This window comes from Ranitomeya imitator, chromosome 9 (genome assembly GCF_032444005.1).
Source record: "Ranitomeya imitator isolate aRanImi1 chromosome 9, aRanImi1.pri, whole genome shotgun sequence".
NCBI classification, from domain to species: Eukaryota; Metazoa; Chordata; class Amphibia; order Anura; family Dendrobatidae; genus Ranitomeya; species Ranitomeya imitator.
Window position 1 is genome coordinate 124,432,625 of NC_091290.1, and position 25,878 is coordinate 124,458,502.

General features: G+C 44.1%; 1 protein-coding gene across 2 annotated transcripts in view; it reads left to right on the forward strand.

Annotated features, from left to right (window-relative positions):
* The first annotated feature begins 4,342 nt into the window (after positions 1-4,342).
* Positions 4,343-25,878, forward strand: part of LOC138648876 (uncharacterized) — a 42,511-nt gene continuing 20,975 nt past the window's right edge. Inside the window, exons 1-3 of one of the 2 annotated variants that reach the window (XM_069738846.1) lie at positions 4,419-4,696; positions 4,776-5,407; positions 24,713-24,889. In XM_069738846.1, the coding sequence (XP_069594947.1) occupies positions 4,943-5,407; positions 24,713-24,889 (642 nt within the window). In that variant the 5' untranslated portion in view covers positions 4,419-4,696; positions 4,776-4,942. Of the gene's footprint in view, positions 5,408-24,712; positions 24,890-25,878 lie in introns of both variants that reach the window. The other variant, XM_069738845.1, reaches the window with a different exon arrangement.

Consider the following 25,878-nt stretch of genomic DNA (forward strand, 5'->3'; position numbering starts at 1 on the left):
CTCGTCTTCTCCGAGAGCTTTTGTCAGATATCTCCGGCGGTGGCTTGGCTCTTAAAAAAAAGCAAAAAAGATCAGCAGTATGGAATTTGACATGCTGGATGCTTGTTTCCACTGGGACCCCATACACAACTGTTGGGTGATCCCTTCTATCGGTGGCATTTTCCAACGTCAAGAGTGTTTCCTGAGCCGACTGTGCTTTTGTTGATTCAGTCGCAAGCCATCCCTACTTTTTTTTTGTAGTGTTCTCGTGTAAGGACTAAGAAAAGATGTACCGTATAAGATTGGGTTTGACGCCAAAAGGCAATATTCCCTCGCAACCCAAGAAAGCCAAGACAAAGGTTTATGGGGCTATAAGGAGTGTGAGAACGTTTTGTCTCTTAGGCACAGTGGACCCTGCTTCCGTTTTCTCTACTGCTCCCTGGACAAAGCCATTACTGACCATCAATGTATAAGTGGTAGTCTTCATAACAATTGATGGGAATTATGTAAACGGAGAAATGGCATTAGTGGGATTGACCCCCCCATCGTTATAGGTTTGCTGGGTTCCTTATGGACAAAGGGGATATAGCGTGAATAGTTTTATGTAGCTGCATCATGCAAGTGCATGAATACTGAAGTGGCAAATCTGCCTCCAAAAATTTGTATTAGGTTTCTGGGATCTCTGTGTATAAATGATTAATTGATTACGTAATTTTATGTAACCTTTATACTAAATTGTGACCCTTGACGCTATCAGTTTTGTGTAGTTAGATAACAGATAGACTTTTTCCACAAAATGTACTGCACCGTGATAAATTTGCCAACTTCAGACTGGACTAGTATCATACTGTCTAAATATTATTTATTAATCGGCCTTCAGCTCCAGTTGGAGCCATGGTGACTTGATGGATAATCGATCCTGTGGAAGCTTAGATAGGTCCACCAGGGTCTTCTCCTCAGTTATCTTGATTTGTATCAAGCCATTGGGTTGCCGGTCTTCCTCTTCGCCTTGTTTCTTCTATTTTTCCGACCATGATGTCCTCCTTGTATGATGTGACCATTTTTGTACCTGTGACAAATTTAGGGTTAAAGAACTTTCACGCCAATTGTGTGGATTAGGTTAAAAATTGGCCACAGCCAACTTTATCACCATAAGGGTGCAGTTAGATGGCCGTATAAATTGGACTGTTTTAGGAACGCAGTGTAGAGTGGCCGGTGGCTCTCCTGACCCAAGCATGACTACTTCATGTATTTCTACGCAACTGTCACGCTTGGCTAAGGAGAGCCACCGGCCAGTCCATGCACTGTTCCGATCTGTGTCTGATTTATACGACAGTCTGACTGCACCCTTAAGCAAAGAAAGTTTATCACCGTAGAAAAATCAATCCTTGGCCATCTGCCCACTAATTAAACCTCTTATACAGCATTCCGTAACATCAAGAGCTCTGAGCTTAGTGCTCAGCTTCTCCAAGCAAAACTCAGTCCATGTCATTTCTCATGGTGGTGACTCCCACACAGGCAAGCAGTGTTTATTCTTCAGGTTGGGAGCCATAAATATACCTTTTTTAGGAGGTATATTTATAGCTATAGCATAGGTGTCCCGCGCTAACTGCTGTCACTGTAGATTGCTTGCTTTAACAACCTGCTTCTTCATATACACCCAATGATGACAGAACTCTCTGAAGGTGTCCTTTTTTTGTCTCTCAAGCCTCTTCCAAACTAAGCTATGAAACCAGGAACTAATACACTAGTGCCCGTTACTCCACCCCAACTTTGGGCCGGCCCTACAGTTAACCTTGTCACCCCTAATAGGAATTGCAACCTTTACGAGGGTAAGACATACTAGACCATTTACACACAAAATACCAGGGGTCTACAGAAGTGGGGTTATGCCATCTTCTCCACTATTTTACAGGCATCAGGAGCTGTAGTTCTGATAGGTTAGTAACATTTTAGCATATCACGGGCGATAAAGACTTGCACTCTGCAGCAACAAAATAAAAGGCAATTTTTAATTAAGACTAATTTGTAAGTTGCTTTACTTTAAATTTAAGAAAAAGAAAAACAAAACAATGTGTGAGGTGCGCATAGCATTTGAGAATGCTGTAAGAGCTTGGGCGCTAAAAAGATTGCACCTGTGACTACAAAGGGGTTGCATGTAGAAACTAAAGGAGTCACACATGGGATTGCAGCAGCTGCTGATATACTTGAAGAGCAGGCTAGTCCGGCTCAGCCCGCAGCTGACTCTTACCAATGCCAAAGCAGGTGGTTGACAGGTCTCTCTCCTGATGTACACACAAGGGAGGGAGGCCTGTCAATCACATGCAACAACGCTAGGAAGAGCCAACCTGGGTCGGAACTGAGCTATTTTTGTCTCTGCCTATGTGTCCTGGCCAGATTTTCAAACTTTTGGGCAGCAATCACCACAGATTACCTTTATAATCTAGAATCGGGGCTATGACTGGGTGTTTTTCTTAAAAGACCCAACTTTGTATCAAAATTTGGGTTCGACCTTCTGGATTGTGATCAGAAATACTTCTGGGTATTTTTGTCCAATAAATCCTGTAGTAAAATCATCAGTTTATGGCTGACTACCGTTTTCTTAAACACAAAGGGCAACTACAGATGGGAGATGCACTTGCAACTGAGACCCTTAAAGGGCAACATGGAGTTGACTCTCTGTCAACCCTTGTACTGGTTTCTACTGTTAGCCAAAACGGTGAGTCCATCAGGACAGAGATGTAAAAATCATTTTAATTTTTCCATTCAAACATAGTGTTGAATCGGCACCAAAGTGTGTTTTTTAGTGGATCTTCTCCAAAAAACTGCTTTAACTATAATCTGTCAGCAGGTTATTGCTATTTAATCTGAGCAATGCATAATGTAGGGTAAGAGAGCCTGATTCCTGGGATGTCATTTACTACTGTGTGCTGTGGTTTCAATACAATCAGTGTTTTATCAGCAGGAGATAATCCCTGCTGGACTAGGTGTCACATGCACGCCAGTCCAGCTAATTCGTAACTCTGCCCCCACCACTGATTGGCAGCTTGTTGAAAGTGTACACTGCAAGCTGCCAATCAGTGGCGTGGGCGGAGTCATACACAGCTCAGGATTCATAGCACTGTTACATCTACAACGGAAAAAAATGTGATTCTCTGAAAACTGAATCAAGCAGCCCAGTAAGTGACCTTTGTTGGAACGAGGTTCTCTGCCCCTACATAACTCTGCTGCCAGACTTGCTTATTAAAAAAAAAAACCTGCTGACAGCTTCCCTAAAAAAAAAAAAAATAAAAAAAAAAATAAAATCTTCCAATAATTTCTCAGGAAAGTCCAATTTGCTGCTCTGATGAGGATTTTGTTTCCCGAAGGAGCTTTTGGAAACCTAAAAACCTTAAAAAAAGAAACATTTTTCAAAAACACTGCAGGAACAAATACTGAGGCAAAGGCAATGCACACTACCTCTTTCAGGATAACTGACTTTCTTCAAGCAGAAGATTTTTTTTTTTCCCGTAAAATCAGCAGGTGGGCTTTTTTTATTTTATTAAGAATCTTGTCTTTCTGATGTTTGGGGGGTTTTATTGTGGTTTTCTACTCATTTATTTTGTTCCATTGAATGGGGAGGCAGCTAGTTCTTTCTTTCTTTCTTTCTTTCTTTCTTTCTTTCTTTCTTTCTTTCCTTCTTTCACATTCTTTCTTTCTTTCTTTCTTTCTTTCTTTCTTTCTTTCCTTCTTTCTTTCTTTCTTCTGCATCAGCTTTGCTGGTGGCTCTCCAATTTTTGCCCCGCCAATGTTTTTTTTTATTATTTTTTAATTTTTTCTGTTAGATACAAAGTGGAAAGCACCTGAAAAAGACAGTGTAGTGATGCGCAAACCCAAATTTTTAAAAGTTCGACGTTCGTATCCGGTGCCAAACGCCAAACACGCATATCTCCTGGGAGTCCGTTTGCACTGTTCGGAGTTCCGGGAGAAGTCACCCAGCTCAAAAATTTGGTTCCTCATTGTTATCAATGGGGTTGGGTTCTGGTACGCCAACTGAACTTTGGGGGGAAAAAAAAATTGGGGTTGTGTACCAGAACTTGAACTTCCACCGATCTACTCAGCCTAGAGAAGGAGCAGTTACTGAGTTGTATTTTGCTTAAAAAGTTTAATTTTTTAACCTCTCGTGTGCACCTACTCAATCATTTCTGATCTCGATCAATCCGTGGTCACCAACGGAACAACAATGTGTGTACGTGCCAGCATTTCAGCTCTGCAAGTAATAAAATTGTGCCCGGTTTCCCTGTTAAGAGCAGAATTAACCTCTTCAATTCCTTCGTTGTCGACAGCAGGGACGGATTCGCGGATCTCAACCCAAAGCTGTGACATTGAATTGTTTGGATGAAATGAGCACCCAGTAATATTCCTGTTGCAGCTTGAGAAGGTCTGCCTGTGAACAGCCCACAGCCAATGCATGCAAATGTGCACAGAGCAGTCTGAAACCTGGGGAAAACAAAGCAATGCTTGCATGATTCAGCATTGCTCCTCAGACGTTGCCAGCACTGCAAAGGTTAAGGTCACCAGATGATATTTGCTGAAGATCTTTTTCAGAAAATTGGCTCATCCTGTGATTTGTGTAGCTTTATAAGCCTCGGAGAAAGGGAGAGATGTAATGTATTCAGGAGCTGATGAGACAGAGCAACCAATGGGAAGAAGACCATTGTTGATGAGTAGATGAGAGGTGGAGGATACTCTTGAAGTGTCTAGGGGAAGGTACTGTAGTAGTGCATTTTCTTAATCGTTGTCTTTCCTCATCGCAGAAAATATTCAACCGGCTTCTTTGTGTTGAAAGCGACCATCTGAGACGACAGATTAAGGCATTCGACTATGAATCTTCGAACAACAGATTGTGGTCGCATGGTGTTGCTTCCGAATCAAGACTGGAAAACCGAGATCCCGAAGGACGAGAGTACCTGCATCTGAAAAGATGGAGAGGGTAAAAGGTCAACTGGACGAAGGGCAAGAATACCATGAGCGCCTCGCTTTGGACACTGCAATAAACACTCTGTTGGTTGTCCTTGTCTACGTGGTGGTCAAGGTGAGCGTTGATGGAATCCGTCAATGGAGAGCGAAGGTGTCTATCCTAGTGGTGGGTGCTGGACCGGTTGGGCTTACGGCGGCACTGGCGGCTGTTCGCTCGGGAAAAGTGCTTAAGTTGACCATTTTGGACGAGCGATCGAGGACTTCTTTGCTGTGTCGACCACAACAGATCGACTTGGACCCAAGGAGTGTTAGGTTTCTCCTGGCTTTGGGGGTTGACTTTGATAACATTGAAGGATGTTGGCACAATGATCACTTCTTCACCAAGATCGGAGTATTCCAGGAGCATCTTCTCAGCATTCTGGAGCAGCGGAAGCAGACTATCGATATTACCATCTTGCTGGGAACCAAAGTAAGTGTTACCGATGATGACCTTTATGTGTCTTAGCGCCAACCTATCCCATAGCGCTGTGCAGAGATTGACTCCTCATAAACAAATGCTGATGGGTTATTCCAAAATTTATTGTGGAAGGAACCCACAAAAAATATGGAGGAACATACAAACTCCCTGCAAATGTGGCAATGGGTCAGATTCTAGCCCAGGACCCCACAGCTGCAAGGTAACAATACTAATCGGTAATCAGATTAGGGAATCGCTATTCATGTAAATACCTTTATCTTTTTTGGTGGGGTGGGTGGTGGAGAATTCTTAGTTTTGCAACAGCAAAGTGTTGATGAGAGGTTGCACAGGGATAGAATTTGATTGTGCTCTTCCAAAAAGAGCGCCACACCTGTCTCCAGGTTGCTTGTGCTATTGCAGCTCAACCTTACTTGAATGGAGCTGAAATACAATACTAGACACAACCCATTGATACTGTCGTTTTTTTTTTTTTGTTTTTTTTTCCATAATCCTGTACAATCCATATGAATTGCCTGGCCTCTTTTTGCTCCTGCTGAAGAATATATGGGAAATTGCTCAAAAAATATATATATTTTTTATAATGTTGTTCGGTGCACTGAATAATATTATGCTGTTCTATAATCAATTCTAGGGTCTGCTGACTAATTTTTTAATTTTCTATTGGCCAATTTGACTTTTTTTTTTTTTTTTTTTTCCCGCCATTTCAGGTCAAAATTAGATTAGGCAATTGCATAAATGGTAATTGCAAATGTATTCTCAAAGATGAACCAATGACTTTATTTTCTTTCGGAAGATTAATATTGTATCCTTATACTATGAAACTCTGTACTCTGAGGAGAGTAAAGAAGTAGCTGATAAAAATTGTTTAAAGAAAAAAAAAATTAAAAAAAAAATTGTTTTTTTTTTAAATATTGGCAAATCTGGAGTTTGTTTGGTCCCAAGAAAAATGGGATCATATTCTTCAGTGGTTGCAGTAAGTCAAGGCAAAAAGACTCACTGGGTGAGTGTTAAAATTGAAGGGGTTGTGTCAGCTAAAAAGTAGCTATTTTCTAATCTAAGTGCCACTAGGTCCATAGGTTTCGCCTAGAATTGCATTAACTTAAATAACTTAAAAGGACAGCTGTCACATTGCGCTGTGGGCCGCTTGTTATCGAGAGTAAGAGGCGCTGTGCAGATTGATATACAGTTTTCTGGGGAAAGAGTCAGTGCTTGTTTTTATTTGGTGAAAACCATGCTTAGGAGTCCAGTGGGCGGTCTTACTTAGTGCTATGAATCCTGGAATAGAACCACTTACTGGACTCCTAATTATAGAATGAGCAATGATTTAAAATGAATACCCTCCCGTCAATGTGACAGGTTCTCTTTAAACTGCGCTCAGTTGCAGTGCCTGACACAGAGTAAGGCTACTTTCACACTGGCGTTTTTTGCCAGACGTCGCAATGCGTCGTTTATGGCAAAAAACGCATCCTGCAAAGTTGTTTGCAGGATGCGTTTTTGCCCCATAGATTAACATTAGCGACGCATTGCGGCGCTTTGCCACACGTCGCAACCGTCGTGCGATGGTTGTGGCGGATCGCCGGGAGCAAAAAACGTTAAATGTAACGTTTTTTGCTCCTGACGGACCGCTTTTTCCGACCACGCATGCGCGGCTGGAACTCCGCCCCCACCTCCCCGCACCTCACAATGGGGCAGCGGATGCGCCGGAGAATGCATCCGCTGCACCCGTTGTGTGGCGTTAACAACGCTAGCGTCGGAATCTCGGCCCGACGCAATGGGACGGGCCGAATTCCGACGCTAGTGTGAAAGTAGCCTAAGCTTGATTGGTGGTGTTTCCACAAGAAAGCAGTCGTGTTTTCATAGTTGTCTACATCCAGGATTACAAAACCATGACTGATTCTTCCAAAAGAACAGCGCCACATCCATCTATAGGTTGTGTTAATGTAGCTCACACCCATTCATTCGAAGGCGATGAGCTGCAATCCATGCACAACCTATAAATGGATATGGTGCTATTTTTTTTAAAGAAGCCAACTTATTTTTTATTTTTTTAAATTTACTCCTCTACAACCCTTTAAAGAGGTTGCCTAGGACTTTAAAATTGATGGACTATCTTTAGGATAGTTAATGACTGGTGGAGGTGCAACACCAGCCACCTTCACTGATCAGTCCTTAGGATAGTTAATCAATGACCGGTGGTCGTGGGACACCAAGCACCTCAACTGATCAGTCCTTAGGATAGTTAATCAATGACTGCTGAAGGTGCAGCACCCAGCACTTCCATCAATCAGTCCTTAGGATAGGCCACAGTGAATGCAACATCCGGCACCTCCGCTGATCAGCTGTTAGGGGCATCGGGCGAAACTGCTCAGTTACGAAACTGCGCTGCACAGCTCTTAAATTATGCTGCACAACTTCATAACTGAGCAGTTTCGGCCACTGTTGACACCAGGAACAGGTGCTCGGCAGAGGTGCCGGGTGTTGCACTCAAACGGTTCTGACACTGATGGCCTATCCTTAGGACAGCTCAGTACATCAATGTGAACATCCTGGACAACTCCTTTTTAGAATGGATTTTGAAAAATCCTTGTTCTCCAGCTGCAGCTTGGTTTTGTTTTTGCTCACGGTGTCCGTTACGGTCTGCTGCGCTGACATCAACCAGTAGGCTCGGCGGCTTATGCCATCAGCTCGGGTAGAGCTTACTGGCTGCAGCCCTGGCAAAGTAACGTGGGTGCTACAGACATTGGCAATAGCGGCGGAGAGTCTGGGCTGGACCACAGGTCTCCCAACATCCTCATAAGAATATCAAATTTGTGGTAAGGGTCCCGTAGCCGGTCCACACTCAGACCATGGATGTTGGATGTGTGATGCCAGCCTTAATGGCTGCTTTCGGAAACTCAGAACCAGGAGGGATGTTGTATAAACTTTTTCCCGACGTGCGCCCTTATTAGATGACACCATATAATGGCTCTGACCATGGAAAGTCTTAAATGCCTGATAAAAAAAAGCAAATTAGCTGCAAAAAAATAAAATGAGAACATAAGGTGAGTATAGGAGGGGTCCTGCTGGAATGCAGGTTTGCGGTTTGCACCGCCCAAGGACTCCGCGTCTCCGCCGCAGCCGATTGATGTGATGATTTATCTATCTGCGCTCGGTGTGTCACCATAGAAACAAGAATGCCTGAACCTTTTACCCTCGCCTTTCTTGTGTCTAATATTAATAACCTGCAGGGAGGCTTTCTTGCACATATTCAATAGCCACAAGTTATCAGAAAGAAGCCGTAGAGCGGAGAATTGTGGTGATCCCTGGATTTTCTATAGCTCGATATCTGGTTACATATAAGCCCTGAGCTTTATGACTCTTCTACAACTTCTCTATATTCATATTTAAAGGGATTGTCCTAGTGTTCTGAAATAAAATTGCAAAGTGCTTGTAAAAACGAGCTACTTTGCACTTTACCTCCTAGTAAAAATCATCTCTGTATTAAAGTGGCAAGAGGAGAATTGCAGCCCAGACTTTTCTTTTTGCATTGAATGTAGGAGCGTTACCGTAATTTTAAAATAATGGATGACATTACGAAGTGCTCCTTCCCCTGACAACACCATTCACGGCATGTGAATGTCATGCGTTTTTATACAGTACAGACCAAAAGTTTGGACACACCTTCTCATTTAAAGATTTTTTTTTTTTGTATTTTTTATTTCATGAGCTCCAAGAGGTAGTCTCCGGGAATGGTTTTCACTTCACAGGTGTGCCCTGTCAGGTTTAATAAGTGGGATTTCTTGCCTTATAAATGGGGTTGGGACCATCAGTTGTGTTGTGCAGAAGTCTGGTGGATACACAGCTGATAGTCCTACTGAATAGACTGTTAGAATTTGTATTATGGTAAGAAAAAAGCAGCTGAGTAAAGAAAAACGAGTGTCCATCATTACTTTAAGAAATGAAGCTCAGACAGTCCGAAAAATTGGGAAAACTTTGAAAGTGTCCCCAAGTGCAGTGGCAAAAACCATCAAGTGCTACAAAGAAACTGCCTCAGATGAGGACCGCCCCAAGAAAGGAAGACCAAGAGTCACCGCTGCTTCTGAGGATAAGTTTATCCGAGTCACCAGCCTCAGAAATCGCAGGTTAACAGCAGCTCAGATTAGAGACCAGGTCAATGCCACGCAGAGTTCTAGCAGCAGAAACATCTCTACAACAACTGTTAAGAGGAGACTTTGTGCAGCAGGCCTTCATGGTAAAATAGCTGCTAGGAAACCACTGCTAAGGACAGGCAACAATCAGAAGAGACTTGTTTGGGCTAAAGAACATAAGGAATGGACATTAGACCAGTGGAAATCTTTGCTTTGGTCTGAGGAGTCCAAATTTGAGATCTTTGGTTCCAACCACCATGTCTTTGTGTGACGCAGAAAAGGTGAACGGATGGACTCTACATGCCTGGTTCCCACCGTGAAGCATGGAGGAGGAGGTGTGATGGTGTGGGGTGCTTTGCTGGTGACACTGTTGGAGATTTTTTCAAAATTGAAGGCATACTGAACCAGCATGGCTACCACAGCATCTTGCAGTTGCATGCTATTCCATCCGGTTTGCGTTTAGTTAGACCATCATTTATTCTTCAACAGGACAATGACCCCAAACACACCTCCAGGTTGTGCAAGGGCTATTTGACGAAGGAGAGTGATGGGGATGCTACGCCAGATGACCTGGCCTCCAGTCACCAGACCTGAACCCAATCGAAATGGTTTGGGGTGCGCTGGACCAAAGAGTGAAGGCAAAAGGGCCAACAAGTGCTAAGCATCTCTGGGAACTCCTTCAAGATTGTTGGAAGACCATTCCAGGTGACTACCTCTTGAAGCTCATCAAGAGAATGCCAAGAGTGTGCAAAGCAATCATCAAAGCAAAAGGAGGCTACTTTGAAGAACCTAGAATATAAGACATAATTTCAGTTGTTTCACACTTTTTTGTGAAGTATATAATTCCACATGTGTTAATTATCGGTAATAGTTTTGATGCCTTCAGTGTGAATGTACAATTTTCATAGTCATGAAAATACAGAAAAATCTTTAAATGAGAAGGTGTGACCAAACTTTTGGTCTGTACTGTATATAGATATATTGTCATGTGACGTGTTACCTAGGTCATGTGGTTTTTGTTATATACATTGTGTTATGTGATATAAGGTGAATTGTAATGTATGTGTAAAAGTAATATAAAGGTAATGCATACTATCTGTAGTGTATAGTGCTGAACAGGTATAGAATGTAGGACATAGGAAAATGTTGGATTGTAGGTAAAAGGTTGTCTGCCCAGCAACAGACAGCAGGGTCAGAAGTAAAGTGCTGGGACTAGCCCACAAGGGGAGGGCTTAGTGATATGAACAGGACTGTGCTTCCTATTTAGTGAAGAGAGTTTGTTTGGAGAGGCAAGGACAAGTTCAAGGTGCAGTAGACTGATGGCAAAAGGGAGTACATTGTCGGGGTGTTACGAGGTCTTAAAACATTTTCTGCAACGTGCAGAACTCAAGGCCTGATGCAGGTACTACGGAGAGCACCTCAATCCCTTATGTATAGAAGAAGTTGGATGTGTGGGAAAGGTAACAGATCTAGGTAATACTGCAAAACTGGACTGGGATCCCGAGTGCTAACAGAATGAGTGAAAGCAGGGATAGATTAAACGGAATGGAAAGAAATTCTGAAAATGTACTGTATTATGAAAACCAGGAACGGATGGAGGGTGCCCCAAACTGCTGATGTACTTGGGCTGTTGAGTAAACTTCTGTGTGTGCTGAAACGAGCTGGGTTTCCCCTGATGTTTGGCGGCTCCTGAAACTGAGGCCTGCGGCCTACAAGTGAGTGCAACGCACCCAACACACAACAGCACTTGAACAGGGACACGATTTTCCTGTAAAGTGCCAGGGAGAAATGGAGCAGCAGCTTGCCCATGACTACAGACCTCTGGCACCTTACACATGTACGCCCATTTGTAAATGGCCCCATGTAATGCCACATTTCGCCAATAGCGCCTGTTGCACAGTAATTGGCCTAATGGCTACTCTTAATTTCCCAATACACGTCTTCCAAAATGGGGTGAGAGAGGATTAAGCTTCTACGAGATACTTTTTGAAAGCAGCTTATCTACCTCTTAAAAAACAAAGGATTGGGCATGTTTAAGTCCAACATATTTAATTTTTTCTACCTTGACTTTTATGGTCAGGTCAGCGGACATCCCAATACATGTTACCTTAGGAATTCCTGCAGGGTAAAGTTTGAAGTGAGTGTTGGCCTTGCAATTCACCAGAACTTTTGGAAACCAGTAAGAAACAAACAAGTCGGACAAAAAGGCTAATACTCTGAAAACTTACTGTATATTACTTGTTCTTCAGAGCCCGGAATGTATGACTAACAAATTCCAACAAATCTATTGACCTATAATGGGGTCTTCCAGAACAAATTACAGCACTCGCTAAGCTTCAAAAGTCTTCTTTATTTCCAAAATAAGTTAGTATTACGGGAAATGGTTACATGGTGTAGGACTGGGCAACAGCCGTTTCGCATTCACTTGCGCTTCATCTGGTGTCAGCATGGTGAGTGCAGTAATTTCTTCTCTTATCGTACTTCGCTTATTTCTATTTGCTAAGCACCACTGCTACTTTTTCTTCGTGGCACTGGCAGATCTTTTTTTTCCCACTAACGTTAGTGTTTGGTGCCAAGCGCTTCCTTTTTTTTTCAGAGGATAAAATGGTTTAAAGGGAACATGTCACCCCGTTTTTTCAGATTGAGATATAAATACTGTTAAATAGGGCCTGCGCTGTGCGTTACAATAGTGTATGTAGTGTACCCTGATTCCCCACCTATGCTGAGAAATACATTACCAAAGTCGCCGTTTTCGCCTGTCAATCAGGCTGGTCAGATCAGGTGGGCGTGGTGACATCGCTCTTTTCTTCCCCAGCTTTCCGTTGGTGGCGTAGTGGTGTGCGCATGTCCAAGTTCCGAATTCCCTGCGCGCACGTGAAGAAACAGCGCGCGATCTGCGCTATTATCCCTTTCATCGGTGGGGGCGGCCATCTTCCTGGGGCCGCGCGTGCGCAGATGGAGTGCTCTGCTGCACGGGGCTTCAGGAAAATGGCCGCGGGATGCCGCGCGTGCGCAGAAGAGATCGCGGCGGCCATTTTCCCAAAGCCGAGTTTGCATCTCGGCTTTGGGAAAATGGCCGCCGTGATCTCTTCTGCGCACGCGCGGCATCCCGCGGCCATTTTCCTGAAGCCCCGTGCAGCAGAGCACTCCATCTGCGCACGCGCGGCCCCAGGAAGATGGCCGCCCCCACCGATGAAAGGGATAATAGCGCAGATCGCGCGCTGTGTCTTCACGTGGGCACGGAATTCGGAACTTGGACATGCGCACACCACTATGCCACCAACGGAAAGCTGGGGAAGAAAAGAGCGATGTCACCACGCCCACCTGACCTGACCAGCCTGATTGACAGGCGAAAACGGCGACTTTGGTAATGTATTACTCAGCATAGGTGGGGAATCAGGGTACACTACATACACTATAGTAACGCACAGCGCAGGCCCTATTTAACAGTATTTATATCTCAATCTGAAAAAATGGGGTGACAGGTTCCCTTTAATGGAAATCCATAGTGCCACCATATACGTAGAGAACACTTAAAAATGCCTTGGCGTAGATTTCTATTTAAACTTTTTGTAGTTTTATGGAACTGGTGACTTTTTCCAGCAACCTATAACCGATCACTCCTAATAAATGGATTGTAGATAATACCAGTATTGTGGACATTAGTATTCAGAGGACTACTGGGACTACTATGAGCCGTCACTACGGGGTGGACTATGAGGTTGACACTGCTTTGCCTATTTTCTTCAGGGTATTACCAAGAGATTTGAAGCTATATCTGCAGTAAATCCTGATATGCTTACATTTTACGTAGAACCAAATGTAGCTCCGTCCCCAGAGAATTCAGATGAAGATGCAATTTTTGTATCTAGTGGAAAGTGGCCAAGATCCCAGAATAACCTGCCAATGGGGAAATAACCTTCTTCCGAGGCCGGCTCCTCTCTCCTGAGCAATATTTGTGCTCAATTACATTTGGTTTCGGGAAGTTATTTACCCTCTGCGTGCCAGGATTCATCTGTCACAATTTTTCTCCTTAGTATGAATCTTGAATATAAATTTTCCAGTATTTTTCATCATACTGCTTACAGGACACACAGGCTGTTATCCAACCTTGTATAACTCCATGGAAAAATCTTGAACAGAAGGATCTGGAAAATCACTGATACAAAATGATGAGGGTGGGGAAAACTTTATAGAAATAACTATAAATCATAGATAATAATGATCTGTAATACTGTAATGTATGTTATATGATGTGGCGTAGTAACGTAGTGGAGTTGCCCAGTAACGTAATGGACTGGTGTAGCGGAGTTGCACAGTAATGTAGCGGAGTGGCGTAGCGGACTAGCGTAGTGAAGTTGCACAGTAATGTAATGAAGTGGCCTAGCAGAGTTGCACAGTAACGTAGCACGTAGCAGAGTTTGTGTTATCCCCATACGCAACACCCCAGGTGACCGGTTGCTGCAGTGATGTTGCTTTCCTTTCTGGGAGGGTAATGTCATGCTCAGAGGCAATGATGTTCTCTTCACCAGGTAAGGCACCCACACACAACACATTCCAAATCCAGGCCAGGAGGGGGAGCTCAGAACACATTCAGGGGAGCTTCCCCTAGGCTTTAGGTATCCTGATCTGGAGGAGGAGCTAGTTAGTTGTTCAGAGACACTGAAGGAGAAGGAAGTCTGGAACTGAGTGCAGAAAGAGAGGCCTGGCAGCCAACATGGAGCTGCAGCCTCTGGAAGGGAGAGAACCTGAAGGGTTGTTGTATGTGGTGGAGCTGTACAGGAGAGAGGAATAGTGCTCAGGGGGAACAGCGGAAGGACACCCTCAGAGCCAGAGCGTAGTAGCCGGGTACCGGGAGCCCGAGGCTTGAGTGGAATTGTACGACACTTAGCAGAACCGGAGGGCTCAGAACTTTGTGATTGGCCCACACCACGCCTGAGACGCAGCAGCACCTAAGGCGCCCGGGGCATGATGGAGTCCCTGTAAAAAGGCTCAAGCTACCAGTCATGCAGGTACCTGTCTTAGGACAGGGGGAAAAGAGGACTCTGCAGAAAGCTTCAGGCAGCAGGGACTTCATATACAGCAGGCGCTAATTGGAAAGGCTCATGGACCTCAACTAGGAAGAGGAGTCTCCCATTGCCTCTAAGCCGGCCGGACCACCACACCCGTGCCTGGTAGGTTGGACTGTGGCCTGCCAACTATAGTAAACCAGGTAGTCTTACAACGTGTGTCCTTTACTCATTTTACCGGCCTACACCATCGTCGCCATACACCTGGGGACCCCGCTTCACCTGTGGGAAGCGTTACCATCATTGCTGCGACAACATCCCCCAGAGGACCCCTTTAATGCAGCGTCAGTCCCACTATTGACTGAACACCACAGGTGGCGTCACGACAGACTTATAAACACTTTTCCCATAAAAGACCGTTTCCTTTTTGGGCGTCAAGGGCCACGGACCGGGTCGCAGCCACCGTGACTTCCCCTTTAATACCGGACCCAGTACAGAGTACCCTGCTGCCCTGGTGGGCGCTCTACATACTTATCAGTAATTTATTTTTTTTATTTTTTCTATTTTAGTACTAATGAATGCCAAGTAAATTCTCAACCTCCCCAAACCTACAAGATCAGGGAAATATTTAAAAAAAAAAAGAGCAGGAAGGCTCCTCTAAGAAAAGATTGAGGTGCTGTTGGCAAATAAAATAGACTCAGGAAGCAAAGTATGGAAATTGAGCCATAATAAAGGGAAGTAAGGGATCTTGGACCTGTACCTCGTATGTGCTCTGTATTGCAGCGCCACACGTTTCAGAGGTTGCATGGAGCGTTACAGATCAAGAAGTATGTCATGTTCTGTAAAATGGGGGAATTGGGTAATAATCTGCTAGATCAGCAATAAAAAGGTTTTTTCTGGGAGTCTGACGGCTAGCACCCCTGTGATCAGCTATTTGAAGTGACAGTGGCACTTGGCTATGTGCTGCGGTCTCTGCAATATTTTCTATTTTATTCAAATCAATAAAACAAGGTTGTAATACCAAGCTTAGGTGCTACGGAGTTGGCAGTGTGCAGGTAGATGGGAAATTCTAAGCATGAAAGAGGCCACCGCAATCAGATAAATACTATGGCTGATCACAGATTGGTTGGAGTTTTGAGTTTAACTCTCAGAATTCCCAATCTAATATTGATGGTCTTTTCATTGCGCAGGCCATAAACACTGTAATCCCATATAAAACCTTAAAACTATTTTGTATGACTAGCTGTAGGATATCCTATTGAAGAATTTCCCACCAAAATTATGAATCCTTTTCATTCCGAAAGTAATGAAATGCTGCCGACTATGGCTGACAATACTGCCTCGGGCGGCGGCCGACGATTGCCCCCAATACCGCCTCTGGTGGTGGCTGACGATGGCCCCCAATATTGCCTCTGATGGCCCCCAATATTGCCTCTGGCGATGGCCCCCAATATTGCCTCTGGCGGCGGCCAACGATGGCCCGCTTCTTGAGTCTCTACTGGAAGTCATCTTGACTATACTGCCATGCTACTGCAAAGCATCTGCTTGATCCCTAAAATATATACTGTATTTTCTGGTGTATAAGACTACTTTTTAACCCCTGAAAATCTTCTCAAAAGTCGGGTGTCTTCTTATACGCCGGGTGTCATCTTATAGGGCGGGTGCAGAGCAATCTGCGGTCACCGCATATGGTGGGGGAAAGCGGTCCCGATGACGAGGTGAGAGGGCGCCTCACCGGGAAGGTGTAAGTGAAGCAAGCTGAACCCCCGACTTTTGAGAAGATTTTATATTTTAATTGGAAAAGTTGGGGGTCGTCTTATCCACCCCGGAAAATACGATATGTATAATACATCTCGATCTAGCCTTCAAAACAATGGCTTACTTCTACAGTGTTTATTACAGTCCTCACAACGCTTGACAGGACAACGGATATGCGCTCCGCTCAAACATTTTATGGAGGGCAATCAAGGCAAATATTGAAACAGTAACTCGATGTTCCGATAACTGATGAGACTGGAACCTATATTGTAATTAGGCAATCATCGTCCAATCCGACAGCCAGTCAGACCAGTCTTCCCACTATGGAACAATGGCTTTATTAAAAACATGCCAACACGAAGCAAAATTAATTACTTTAAAACATATGTCATATGATAAGAGTCGCCAGAGTGTGAATCTTTAGTTTACAAATTAAAGTCCAACTTATGCAAACATAAAAATCACACAACGAGTCACATCGAGGACGTTCTCCATTTCAAAGAATCTAAAAATGAAACATCCCTTGCTTTGTTGTTTCCCTCTGGGGCGTACGCAGATTGCTGGTTATCTGCCATACCTAGCTCTGTTTGTCCTCTCTAACACAATAGGCAAACACATGAAAATGCTGTTTAATTGCCAAGAGCTCTTCTAGTTATTCTAATTACCGTTAACAGCTTCGCTAAAATGTGTTGTAACATCGGAAGGAAAGGAGGCTAAACACAGGGACGTTGGTTTAGAAGAACTCCATTGTGATGAAGGAATTTAGAGCAAAAAAACCCTATTGTATCTAGTAGTTTACAGCTTCTACCAAGAAAGGACGATCGACACCTTTGGAACTTGGGACATAGTAACATAGTAACATAGTAACATAGTAACATAGTTAGTAAGGCCGAAAAAAGACATTTGTCCATCCAGTTCAGCCTATATTCCATCATAATAAATACCCAGATCTACGTCCTTCTACAGAACCTAATAATTGTATGATGCAATATTGTTCTGCTCCAGGAAGACATCCAGGCCTCTCTTGAACCCCTCGACTGAGTTCGCCATCACCACCTCCTTAGGCAAGCAATTCCAGATTCTCACTGCCCTAACAGTAAAGAATCCTCTTCTATGTTGGTGGAAAAACCTTCTCTCCTCCAGACGCAAAGAATGCCCCCTTGTGCCCGTCACCTTCCTTGGTATAAACAGATCCTCAGCGAGATATTTGTATTGTCCCCTTATATAGTTATACATGGTTATTAGATCGCCCCTCAGTCGTCTTTTTTCTAGACTAAATAATCCTAATTTCGCTAATCTATCTGGGTATTGTAGTTCTCCCATCCCCTTTATTAATTTTGTTGCCCTCCTTTGTACTCTCTCTAGTTCCATTATATCCTTCCTGAGCACCGGTGCCCAAAACTGGACACAGTACTCCATGTGCGGTCTAACTAGGGATTTGTACAGAGGCAGTATAATGCTCTCATCATGTGTATCCAGACCTCTTTTAATGCACCCCATGATCCTGTTTGCCTTGGCAGCTGCTGCCTGGCACTGGCTGCTCCAGGTAAGTTTATTATTAACTAGGATCCCCAAGTCCTTCTCCCTGTCAGATTTACCCAGTGGTTTCCCGTTCAGTGTGTAATGGTGATATTGATTCCCTCTTCCCATGTGTATAACCTTACATTTATCATTGTTAAACCTCATCTGCCACCTTTCAGCCCAAGTTTCCAACTTATCCAGATCCATCTGTAGCAGAATACTATCTTCTCTTGTATTAACTGCTTTACATAGTTTTGTATCATCTGCAAATATCGATATTTTACTGTGTAAACCTTCTACCAGATCATTAATGAATATGTTGAAGAGAACAGGTCCCAATACTGACCCCTGCGGTACCCCACTGGTCACAGCGACCCAGTTAGAGACTATACCATTTATAACCACCCTCTGCTTTCTATCACTAAGCCAGTTACTAACCCATTTACACACATTTTCCCCCAGACCAAGCATTCTCATTTTGTGTACCAACCTCTTGTGCGGCACGGTATCAAACGCTTTGGAAAAATCGAGATATACCACGTCCAATGACTCACCGTGGTCCAGTCTATAGCTTACCTCTTCATAAAAACTGATTAGATTGGTTTGACAGGAGCGATTTCTCATAAACCCATGCTGATATGGAGTTAAACAGTTATTCTCATTGAGATAATCCAGAATAACATCCCTCAGAAACCCTTCAAATATTTTACCAACAATAGAGGTTAGACTTACTGGCCTATAATTTCCAGGTTCACTTTTAGAGCCCTTTTTGAATATTGGCACCACATTTGCTATGCGCCAGTCCTGCGGAACAGACCCTGTCGCTATAGAGTCCCTAAAAATAAGAAATAATGGTTTATCTATTACATTACTTAGTTCTCTTAGTACTCGTGGGTGTATGCCATCCGGACCCGGAGATTTATCTATTTTAATCTTATTTAGCCGGTTTCGCACCTCTTCTTGGGTTAGATTGGTGACCCTTAATATAGGGTTTTCATTGTTTCTTGGGATTTCACCTAGCATTTCATTTTCCACCGTGAATACCGTGGAGAAGGTGTTTAATATGTTAGCTTTTTCCTCGTCATCTACAACCATTCTTTCCTCACTATTTTTTAAGGGGCCTACATTTTCAGTTTTTATTCTTTTACTATTGATATAGTTGAAGAACAGTTTGGGATTAGTTTTACTCTCCTTAGCAATGTGCTTCTCTGTTTCCTTTTTGGCAGCTTTAATTAGTTTTTTAGATAAAGTATTTTTCTCCCTATAGTTTTTTAGAGCTTCAATGGTGCCATCCTGCTTTAGTAGTGCAAATGCTTTCTTTTTACTGTTAATTGCCTGTCTTACTTCTTTGTTTAGCCACATTGGGTTTCTCTTGGGACGTCGGTGGAATGACGAAAGAGACCTCATTGCGTACTAGAGAACGTTCATATTGCGATGGAATAAGTAGGGTGCACGTTGGCCACATTTCTTGAAGCCATGAAAATCTTTAGTGACTATCATGGAGCGTTGTTCAATGGCCTTAACGAAAGCCACAAATCTTGAACTAGAGCCATTCACTTTTACGATGACGACTGTTTGGCCAACATTTCTATCTAGATGAAGTATTTGGTTTACGCGAAACCAGTGTATTTTCATAAATTCATAGTCCATCAGACACCTGCAGCTAACTCATCTAGAGTGGTGGGGTTGGGGCTTTTTGTATTGGGACACTCCCATCAGTTGTTCTAGCTACCCCCCCAAAAAATGGGAATAGTCAAAGCTTTCAACCCTGCAAATATAGGGTATCCATCAGACACATGTACTCATGTTTTTTCCGAAACATTCTGCAGTCTTACTACGATTGCTGAAAAACCACCATAACCTCATTATGTGAAACCACCCTAAACTTTAATAACCATTAATGGGCCACATGGTTGCGTATGATCTTTTGAAGTCCTGAAAGTTCAAGCCATTCAAGTTGTTCACCTTTATTAGTGTTCTGTATTTACAGTCATAGTCAATGTTGCTGTTAGGCTCTCAGATGGACATATGAACCCAAAGAGTTGGCACTGCGGGCTGGATCGCACATGGAACAGTGAGGACTTGGACAACAGCTATGCTCATTCGGACAAGCAATTAATGTGTCCATGCCACGGACCACACCGTCCCATCTACATGACACCAATAACGGCTTTAGAAAAATATTGGAAACCAAGGTGTTTTTGATTTCTTAGTTAATTCTGTGTCCTGTTCTTGTTTTTTTTTTTTTATATTTATTCCTAGTAAAATGCTGCCTTGTTTCAATGTTCAACCTCCTACTGCAAAAACAGCGCAGTATACGGGAAGGCTTTTTTATAGTTTAATGGCAGCTTTCTAGAAGAAAAAGAGGTCACCATTAGTCTGTGTCCGCGCAGCCTTTCTTATTAGTTTGTGCTGACTGATCCATTCAGTGACCTCTTGATAACACAAGTGTCCTGTAATTCAGGTGACATTAACCAGCTAGTTATGTCCTTCCTTATTTTCCTCCATATCACTCATCTCGGGATACGTTAAACCAAGAAGTTTTTAAAAATTATTTTTGGTCATGAGATGTTTACAGTATTCCATTTGTGCCCACCCAGTGGTTCCGATATGGTCTGCATTCTTTCATGGGTTTTGTGACCTTGTTACTCTATTGAATTGAACTTCCAAAGTGCAAAAAAAAAGTGGAGGTGGATACAGACCGAAGAGGGCTCTGGTCAAGTATCATAATGCACAATTACACCTGGTTTTGGAGGAGGAAGTGACCCCCTTATCTCTTGGACCTCTATGTGGCTGCACCAATGGTCCATCTGCCCCTGGATGGACACATCTGAAGATTCCGAGCCTTCTTGGAGAAACTTCCCTTATAAATTCCCTCTAGTTATGCTGCAGCAGCCTCCATATTCTAAAAATTGGTGGTAGTCTACTAGGAAAAACTGTGGGCCATAAATGACACCTCCATGTAATTAGGGGTGTCCATATTGCTTCAAGCTACAACCACCATCATTCATTCCTATTCTATATAATCAAGTTCTGTAGAATATATCTTCTTATTCTAATAGATCCCCAAACAGAACTGATGATAAAATTGAAGGATCGGATAATTCATACTACAGATATGAAGGCAGTGAGAGTAACCCCATATTAAAGATGTCATTGGTATACTGACAATTTCCTCTTATTTATTTTTTTTTACAATTGTCTCTTCGAAAATTTACCCCACCAAATGTGGCCCTAATATAACGCTCTGTCCTAGAGGTCTAGCTTGAAGCCCCTGGACCCATCACAATATCTGCAAACCCCATAATATAAGCCATTTAATACTGCTGTCCTTCTATGCAACAACTAATGTAACTTCTGCACCCTCTTTAGACTTTCAATATCCAAACATGGTATTTCAACAAAGCCACGAACAACCGTAGTTCCTTGAATAAGGGCACTTGGACAGAATTGGGGTATTTGAAAGATCTGGAATGTTGTGTTTTGTTTTGTTTTTTTTTATTTTAGAATGGAAAACCTAAACGTGTGTGTGTGTATGTGTATATATATAATCACTGTTACCGCCATGGTCGTCTGTCCTTCTGCCGCCTCTCGGGCTTCCTTTGCTGGTAGTGTGGGGTTGCGCCTTGTGTCTCTGGGCTTGCGTGCCTCTCGATGTGCCCACGGTCTGCGCCGTGTGCCTCCTTAGGCTTCAGGCGCAAACTTCTTGGATTCCTTTGTTCAGTTTCCAGGTGTCCTGACCCGGAATTGCCCTCCTCCTGTGTCTGGCGTCAGTATTTCTGGCGCCCTCTCTCTCACATCAGCACCTGGTGATTCACTCTGGTGCATGCTCTGTACTCTTGTGTCCCAGGTCCTGGCACTTTCCTTAAACTGCATGCTCTCCTCTGCCCAGGTCTCCCGCACACTACCTGGTGTGCGCTCTGCTCTGTCCTGGTTTCCCGCTCACTACCCAGTGCGCGCTCTGCCCTGGGCTCCCGCACACTACCCGGTGCACGCTCTGCTCTGTCCTGGTCTCCCGCACACTACCCGGTTCGCGCTCTGCTCTGTCCTGGGCTCCCGCACACTACCCGGTGCGCGCTCTACTCTGTCCTGGGCTCCCGCACACTACCCGGTGTGCTCTCTGTCCTGGGCTCCTGCACACTACCCGGTGCGCGCTCTGCTCTGTCCTGGGCTCCCGCACACTACCCGGTGCGCACTCTGCTCTGTCCTGGGCTCCCGCACACTACCCGGTGCGCGCTCTGCTCTGTCCTGGGCTCCCGCACACTACCCGGTGCGCGCTCTGCTCTGTCCTGGGCTCCCCCACACTACGCGGTGCGCGCTCTGCTCTGTCCTGGGCTCCCGCACACTACCCGGTGCACGCTCTGCTCTGTCCTGGGCCCCCGCACACTACCCGGTGCGCGCTCTGCTCTGTCCTGGGCTCCCACACACTACCCGGTGCGCGCTCTGCTCTGTCCTGGGCTCCCGCACACTACCCGGTGCGCGCTCTGCTCTGTCCTGGGCTCCCGCACACTACCCGGTGCGCGCTCTGCTCTGTCCTGGGCTCCCGCACACTACCCGGTGCGCGCTCTGCTCTGTCCTGGGCTCCCGCACACTACCCGGTGCGCGCTCTGCTCTGTCCTGGGCTCCCGCACACTACCCGGTGCGCGCTCTGCTCTGTCCTGGGCTCCCGCACACTACCCGGTGCACGCTCTGCTCTGTCCTGGGCCCCCGCACACTACCCGGTGCGCGCTCTGCTCTGTCCTGGGCTCCCGCACACTACCCGGTGCGCGCTCTGCTGTGTCCTGGGCTCCCGCACACTACCCGGTGCGCGCTCTGCTCTGTCCTGGGCTTTCGCACACTACCTGGTGCATGCCCTGCTCTGTCCTGGGCTCCCGCACACTACCCGGTGCGCGCTCTGCTCTGTCCTGGGCTTTCGCACACTACCTGGTGCATGCCCTGCTTGTCTCTGGACCCCTGTGTATTTCCCTGTCCACAGTCTGCGCCGTCTAGTTTTCTCTATCTTCTACGAGCCGGTCCCTGGTACTAGCTATTGCGGAATACCTTCAACCCCCCGGGCCTGCTCCGAACGCTCCCTTTCTAGGGGTGGTTTCATCTGGTCTGCTTGCCCAGGATCAATCAGCCCTGCGATCCAGTGGATCCACTCTAGGAACCGTGACAATCACCATGCAACAGCACTCGGAACATTACACACATTAATTCCATTATTGGTACTAGTGATGAGCGAACTTGCTTGGGTGCTAAGAGTGTCTTCAGCGTGCCTAAAAGATTGAGTCCCCACTATTGCATGTCTCGCACCTGTTAGACAATCCCTGCTTGTTTTGCAGCTGTTGATCAGCCGTGAGACATGCAGCCGCTGGGACTCAACCGAATGACCTTGGCGTGCCAAAAAAATATGTTCATCACCAAACATGCTCCGATAACACCTTTTCCCAGCACATTCTCTCATCACGAATTGCTACTCCCGACTAAACTTCAAGTACTTTGCACATATTTTGATCAAAGTCTGTGAGCCCATCTGTTAACAAGGCAACTTCTCTGGATCATTTGTGCCGAGGCTGCAATGACCTGGGAAACCTTAGGATCCTGCAATACTTTGCTTTAATTAAAAGAAGAAAAAAGTGTATAGGGGTACAATTCTTTGGAAGTGGTCACCTCCATCTAATGCAAAATATATAGGATATGAGCAGAACTACCTATAGTATTTAAATAAATTTTATATTCATTTTTCTTGCTTATACAGCGCCATTTATATTCAGCAGCACTTTACAGGTATCATCATTGCTGTCCCCATTGGGGATCACAATCTAAATTCTCTATCAGTATGTCTTTGGAGTGTGGGAGGAAACCGGAGAATCCAGACAAAACCCACGCAAACACGGGGAGAACATACAAACTCCTTGCAGATGTTGTCCTTGTTTAGATTTGAACCTGGTGCTGCAAAGCAACATTGCTAACCACTGAGCCACCTTGCTGCAAGTATACTGTGGTTGCAATAGAAGCGCTGATATGCAAACAATATGCATATGGATTCCACTATTGCTACATGTAGAAACGGGATATACGTTACACACATTTTGATCAAAGCGTGTAAGCTCATCTGCCAACGAGTTGAGCTTTCTCATTCCATTATTTACTTGAAATTCCAAATCCCTAAACTCAATAGGCTAAAGAGGTTATAGGGGGTCCTAACTAATTTTGCCATTTTTACCCTAAATCAATAAAGCTACATCTATTGGAAGGTATAATGGAGAATATTGCTGTGCTGACACATTCTAGACAATGCAATGATTGTAATGATTCAGGCAATAGGTGGTGTTTGGTCAGTATGATTTAGTTATTGGAAGTAGCCATGTTGGCTCTGAATTTTGTGGATACAAGTGATCACCTTACACCACAGAATGCATTGGGCTGAAGGATTTCGACATGTTCAATCCTTTTGTTCTCAGGGAAGATAAACTACAAGAAGTAATCTACGGTAGCAATTACTTTCTCCTCCTCTCCTTATTCGGAACACATTCGTTATTGACTGAGCCTGCAGGTGGTGGTGGTGGCGATTTTGGGATTTGAAATTGGTCCTATTAGTGGGACCTCCAGCAATTCATCACTTATCATATGAATAGGGGCTAACGTATCTTGGTGCCTACCCTTTTAAACAATTGGTTGGTAAGAATTACCATAAAGATGTGATTTGTTGGGAGTCTATCCACTGGTACCCTACTGGAGTCATCAATTTGGGACAAGCTAACCTATATTTTTTTTTTTTGCATCCGAAAAAGCCAAAGGAATGGTGCACCACGCGGTTTCCAGAATGTAACCTTTCCAGAACAATCTTGTATAACTGCATTCTTAGTAGTATATTTGCCTATTTTTTTTTCTTTTAGTTTACAGAAGAGTACATACGAAAAATATCCCAAGGGGAGTGGCCCAAGATCATTATAGTTGCTGATGGATCTTGTGGAGAATCAAGTTCGCTTTTGGGTGTCAACTCTGACTACGTTGTGGAATCGTGTAATGCATATGGAGCCAATGCTGCATTTGAAAGGCCAGACCAGAGGCAGGTAATGCATTGTATGACGTGTATTCTATCAGAAATGGAGCAAATATGGTAGACGTGGGATAAGGCCATCATCGTAAACCTTTATCGAAAACCAGGCGCAAATTCTTACATATACAAAGAGGCTGGTGCTGGGTGGACAAACTTTCTAAGGAGGCAGAGCTCGGTGAAGTGCTCCTCCACGCCCAATGCACTTAAGATCTAATTTGCTTATGCATCATAATTACTCAGCTGTTCAGGCACAGATAGGTTTAAAGGTATTGCTAGCATTCCATTTCAAAGACATGCATGTCCATATTTCTGTGTTTTTTGTTTTTTTCTTTTGTTTTTTTTTGTTCCTTTTTGATGGTGAGATGAAAGAGTGGCCCTTACTGACAGATTCTAACTAGACTTCTATGATGATCACAAACGATTAGAAAGCCCTTTGGCCTGAAAACTGTAATGAAAATTAAGAGCTTTTTATGCTAAAAGTCCATGAAATTAAGATTTAATATAATAATTTTTGCTGCATACAATGCACGCCATCATGAGTTATTTTTTATGAAGCATGTTGTAAAAAAATAAAGTATAGATTAAACAAATATAACATATATAAATATATTTTCTCATATCATCCCTTTATGGTGATGTATAACTCTGCTGGATGCCAGAGTGGATAAATGTACAATATGTTCTAGTTGTGGAATGACTACTACCCCGTAAAAGTCATTTATGAGGCGAGCCAGCGACCTTTTCTGTGTGATTATTTGAAGAATACCCCGGTGTGGTCTCCATTTTTGTCCATACATCCACTAATGGCAAATAGCAGGGAGTCGGAGCACTCATAACAAATCGTAAATTGCATCTGATTGTAAAAGTATAAACCCATCGTACCCTCTATTAATATCAGCGACGCTGAAGACACGACGAGGTTATGGAGTAGTGTTTGGTAATATGTCACCCTAACATTTGGGATGCTGAAGCAGCACAAGGGGATATGGATGGTAAGAACAT